At 63.7% G+C, this 4,411-nt stretch overlaps 1 protein-coding gene across 1 annotated transcript; it reads left to right on the top strand.

Moving 5' to 3' along the window:
* Positions 1–480: 480 nt before the first annotated feature.
* On the top strand, positions 481–4,119 carry NKX3-2 (NK3 homeobox 2). The gene is made up of 2 exons (XM_027545051.1): positions 481–980; positions 2,489–4,119. The coding sequence occupies exons 1-2, from the start codon at positions 515–517 to the stop codon at positions 3,013–3,015; spliced, it is 993 nt and encodes a 330-aa protein (XP_027400852.1). The 5' UTR covers positions 481–514; the 3' UTR covers positions 3,016–4,119.
* The last annotated feature ends 292 nt before the right edge of the window (positions 4,120–4,411 follow it).

Here is a 4,411-nt window from a genome sequence, read left to right as displayed (position 1 = left end):
GGTGGGCTCCGGAAGAGCCGGCCCAGCAGGGCTCGGAGACGACGATCCGAGGAGCGAAATCCTGCAGGCGGGGAAGGAAGAGACCAGAGGCGCAAAGAAAAAGTGACTCGGGCCGTGCGCCCCGGAGGCGCTGGAGAGGGGACTGCAGCCGCGGAGGGGGGCCTCGCCGATCCTCCCCTCCCCACTCCAAGTCCTCCGAGGGCCAGACCCCGGCCCACCCCTAAGGGAGATTAATCCAGCCGAGCTGCGAAAAGGAGAACTTCTGGCGCTGGATTGGGGGGGAGGGGGGGTCTCCGGGTGGGGTGGGCCTCGGAAGTGGGGGTGAGGGTCGGCGCTGATCCGGGGCCCGTGGGGGGCGGAGGCTGCTAGGCAGCGCAGGAGTGGGCTGCAGGGGCCTCGCGCGCGCGCGCCGGGCTCACTCGCGCTGCAGAGGCCCCCGCGCGCTCCATCCAGCTCGGAGCTGCCCGCGCGCCCCAGCCGCCCGCCCGCCCGGCCGCTCCGGCCCGCGGCGCTGATGGCTGTGCGCGGCGCCAACACCTTGACGCCCTTCTCCATCCAGGCGATCCTCAACAAGAAAGAGGAGCGCGGCGGGCTGCCCGCGACCGAGGGGCGCTCGGTACCCGGGGGCACAGCGGTGGCAGTGGCTTCGGCGCCCGCTGTCTGTTGCTGGCGACTTTTTGGGGAGACAGACGCGGGCGCGCTGGGGGGCGCCGAGGACTCTCTGCTGGCGTCGCCTGCGGGGACCAGAACGGCTGCGGGGCGGACCGCGGAGAGCCCGGGCGGCTGGGACTCGGACTCGGCGCTGAGCGAGGAGAACGAGGGCGGCCGGCGCTGCGCGGAGCCGCCGGGGGCCAGCGGCGCCTGCCGTGCAGGGGCGACCCTGGGCCTCGGCCAGCCGGTCTGCGAGCTGCCCGCCGCCAAGGACCTGGAGGAGGAAGCCGCAGGCCGGAGCGACAGTGAGATGTCGGCCAGCGTCTCAGGTTCGGCCAAGGCTTCGCTGGGAAAGGGGGCCGGGCTGAGGGGCTGGGCAAGGAGGGCAACCGCGCAGAGTGAGGTGGGCGCGCTGTGAGCACCCCGCGCCCTGGGCCCCCCGCGTTGGCCAAGACCCTTAGCTCCGCGCGCTGGCGAGGGCTGCTCTAACCCTCCAGCCACTGAACCCCAGAGAGGGCGGATGGGGTGAAGTTTCAGACGACGATCTCGGGCAGTGTGCTTTAGAACCGGGTGGGAGGGAACCACTGCATCCTAGCCTTGAGTCCATCGCCAGTGCCTTGGGTTGAGTCTGTCTCCAAATCCCCAAAATCAAGGAAAGGGAAGAGGCAGCGAACCAGAGACCTTGGGGAGCCAGTACCCTGGGCCTGGCCCACAGAGCAGTTATTGTTTATTCTTTGAAGTCCTGTTGGACTCTTTATGACCCCACGGACTGTAGCCCGCCAGGCTCCTCTGTCCATGGGATCCTCCAGGCAAGAATACTGGAGTGGGTTGCCATTTCCTTCTCCAAGGCCCAGAGATCAGAGATGCTCCCAGCCTGAGGTCCCAGAGCCTGGACCGGGCAGCTCAAAGATAGGTAGCAAGGGATAACATTCAAGTGGGCCGGAACCCAACCAAGCCAGAGCTTTGGGAAGAGGGTTTATGTAGCTTTCTTAGACCCCAGGCTAGAGAGAGCTGCGCTGGGCTGAAGACCCAAGAGCTGGAGTAACCCCGCAGCCAGCAGAAGGCAGCCGGGCTCGATTTAGGTCATCCCAGACCCAAAAGGGAGAGGGCCCTCCTCAGCCACGAGCCGGGACGCGCTTTGGTCAGAAAGACCCCCGTGCGTTCCCTTTCGGTTGGACGGTGTAGGCCTCAGCGTTGGCTCCAATCGAACAGTATCTGCTGCAGGCCAGAGTGCTGGACCTCTGCTAGGGTGCAGCCGGGGGGAGCAAGGAAGGGACCCAGGAGCAGGCATCGGATTAGGGTCTAAGGATTCGAAGCGGGGACACCCCTCAATCCCCAGCCTTCCTTTTATATCCTTTCGAAGGGCGAGGGAGAAACCTACCCACGTCCTTGACAGTAGCCTGTTGCCGCAGCCCGCGTGTGATGCGTGTGCGCGCGCGAGGTGGCGGGTGAACCCAGGGAGAGTGTCCCGGGGTTCTAGGACTGAGAGCGGAGAAGGTTTTGGGGGACGCTCAGACCCGATGTCCCCATTTGCTGAGAAGAGCCCGGAGGAGCTCAGAGAAGGCAGGGAGCTGGATCTTGGCCGCACAGCGTTGATACAGCGGCTGAGTTCCTTGCCGGCTCACAAGCCTAGAGAGAAGCAGGAAGCGAATGGGGCAGAGTTTTAAGACTCGCCTCCCGGACCGTGGCTTCCAGGCCCACCCCACCACTCCGGCGGGATCAAAGTGTATATCCGCCTCCCAACCCAACCCCCAACCCCCACGCCAGCGGTTGAGGCCGGACCTCACTCCTCGGCGGCGCTGACACTGTCTTGTTTCTGTTCCCACCGGGTCCGCAGGCGACCGCAGCCCGAGGGCCGAGGACGACGGGGTTGGCCCGGGAGGCGCACGCGTGCCCACGCTGTGCAGCGGCGGTGGCGGCGGCAGGCCGGCGGGCGGCGCGGAGGAGGAGGAGGGGCCCGCTGCGCCCAAGCCCCGCAAGAAGCGTTCGCGCGCCGCCTTCTCGCACGCGCAGGTCTTCGAGCTGGAGCGCCGCTTCAACCACCAGCGCTACCTGTCCGGGCCGGAGCGCGCAGACCTGGCCGCGTCGCTGAAGCTCACTGAGACGCAGGTGAAGATCTGGTTCCAGAACCGTCGCTACAAGACCAAGCGCCGGCAGATGGCTGCCGACCTGCTGGCCTCGGCGCCCGCCGCCAAGAAGGTGGCGGTGAAGGTGCTGGTCCGCGACGATCAGAGACAGTACCTGCCCGGAGAGGTGCTGCGACCACCCTCGCTGTTGCCCCTGCAGCCCTCCTACTATTACCCTTATTACTGCCTCCCTGGCTGGGCGCTCTCCACGTGCGCGGCCGCCGCGGGCACCCAGTGAGCCGGCCTGCGGTGAGGCCGCGAAGGATCCCAGTGCCCCAGCTCCGGACGGGCGCCGATGGCCCTGCAGGGTTGTGCCCGGTACAGGGGCGCCCCGCCGAGGGGGCGGCAGGTGGAGGATGAAATCCAGCTCGGCTGCTCTCGCTAGGACGTGCGCCCTGGCCGCAGGGATGGGGTCTACCCAGAGGGGGGCGCCTTTTTTTCTAGTTGGAACAGAGGCATCCTATGGCCTAGGGACCCGGCGTCCCCTCGTCCCCACCTGCTGGGAAGCCCTCGGACACTATTTATTACCACCGCACTGTTGGATTTGGGTTGTGTCTGCCTGGGGATGGCGTTTCCCAGAGCGGAGAGAGCTCCTGGAGACCACGGAAGCCTGAATCCCAGCATGTCAGGCCTGCGGGAGCTTCGTGCGCTAGGCCACACTAGTTCATGGTATCCATGCTACCGATCTATGTATATCTACATATCTATTATTTTTGGAAATCGCATTTGTTACAAAGGGGTACGGAACACGGGCAGTCCCCAAGGAGCCCCAGGCTAGGGGTTCATTGAACCGTGAAGTGCTTGGTTTGCCCGCCCTCTGCCCCATCCCTCCCCGCTGTCGCAGCTTGGGTGGGGGCGCCTGATTGGGTGCTGAATGTATGGAAGGGAGCCTCTGGGCACTGAGCAGGGCATGGCCCGGTGTCTTCCGTCTCGGAGTCCCGGGGCTGCGACCAACCCAGGCAGCTCCTGGAAGCCCCTGAACCAGGAGAGAGAGCAAACCAGGAGTCCTTCACAGAACTTTCCTTTCTTTTTCTTTCTCTCTCTCTCTTTTTAAGGAGGTTAAAACTTGTAGCACTTTGCAGTTGTTTGTATTCAAATGACCGTTATTTTTGTATTCAATGTGAATATCCTCTCCACCCTCTGCGACTCCTGCCTCCGGACCCGGGTTCTCCCATCCCTGTCCCTAAGACAGGTGACCCTGTCAGCCTCGCCGCTTGTCGCCTCCTTAAGGGCATTGTGCACTCAACTAGAGTATTAACTTTAAAAAGATTTGTGAAATTTGGAAGCTCTATTCGTTGTATTTTTTTCCCCTTTTAATTTATAAACTTTTAGTTTAACATGCCCTCCTGGACGCCATGTGTTCTCTGAGCCTCTCTCTGTCTGGCTTTGGGGGAACCGGTATCGTGGGCTCAGTCTCCCATTCAGTCCTCTCCAGGAGTCCTCTCCCCCACCACAGAAGCCACCTGGCTCCTCACCTCCAGGAAGGGTTTAAACCCGCACGGCTCAGGGAATCGCTATTTCTGGGACTTAGCAGGAGTCACAGAGGAATCCCAGTGAATCCGGAGCAAATGCCTAAGATTCCCCTTCCCCCGCCCCCCCCCCCCTCCATGGGCACTAGTGTGTCAGAGTCTAGG

This window comes from Bos indicus x Bos taurus, chromosome 6 (genome assembly GCF_003369695.1).
Source record: "Bos indicus x Bos taurus breed Angus x Brahman F1 hybrid chromosome 6, Bos_hybrid_MaternalHap_v2.0, whole genome shotgun sequence".
Lineage (NCBI taxonomy): Eukaryota > Metazoa > Chordata > Mammalia > Artiodactyla > Bovidae > Bos > Bos indicus x Bos taurus.
Note: the sequence above shows the minus strand (reverse complement) of the source record. Positions and strands in the feature narration are given on the sequence as shown.

Bases quoted from the DNA above. Each gene is read 5' to 3' on its own strand.
- NKX3-2 (XM_027545051.1), top strand. From the start codon at position 515: ATGGCTGTGCGCGGCGCCAACACCTTGACGCCCTTCTCCATCCAGGCG. The intron at 981-2,488 runs GTTCGGCCAAGG...CCGGGTCCGCAG, and splicing joins GATGTCGGCCAGCGTCTCAG to GCGACCGCAGCCCGAGGGCC.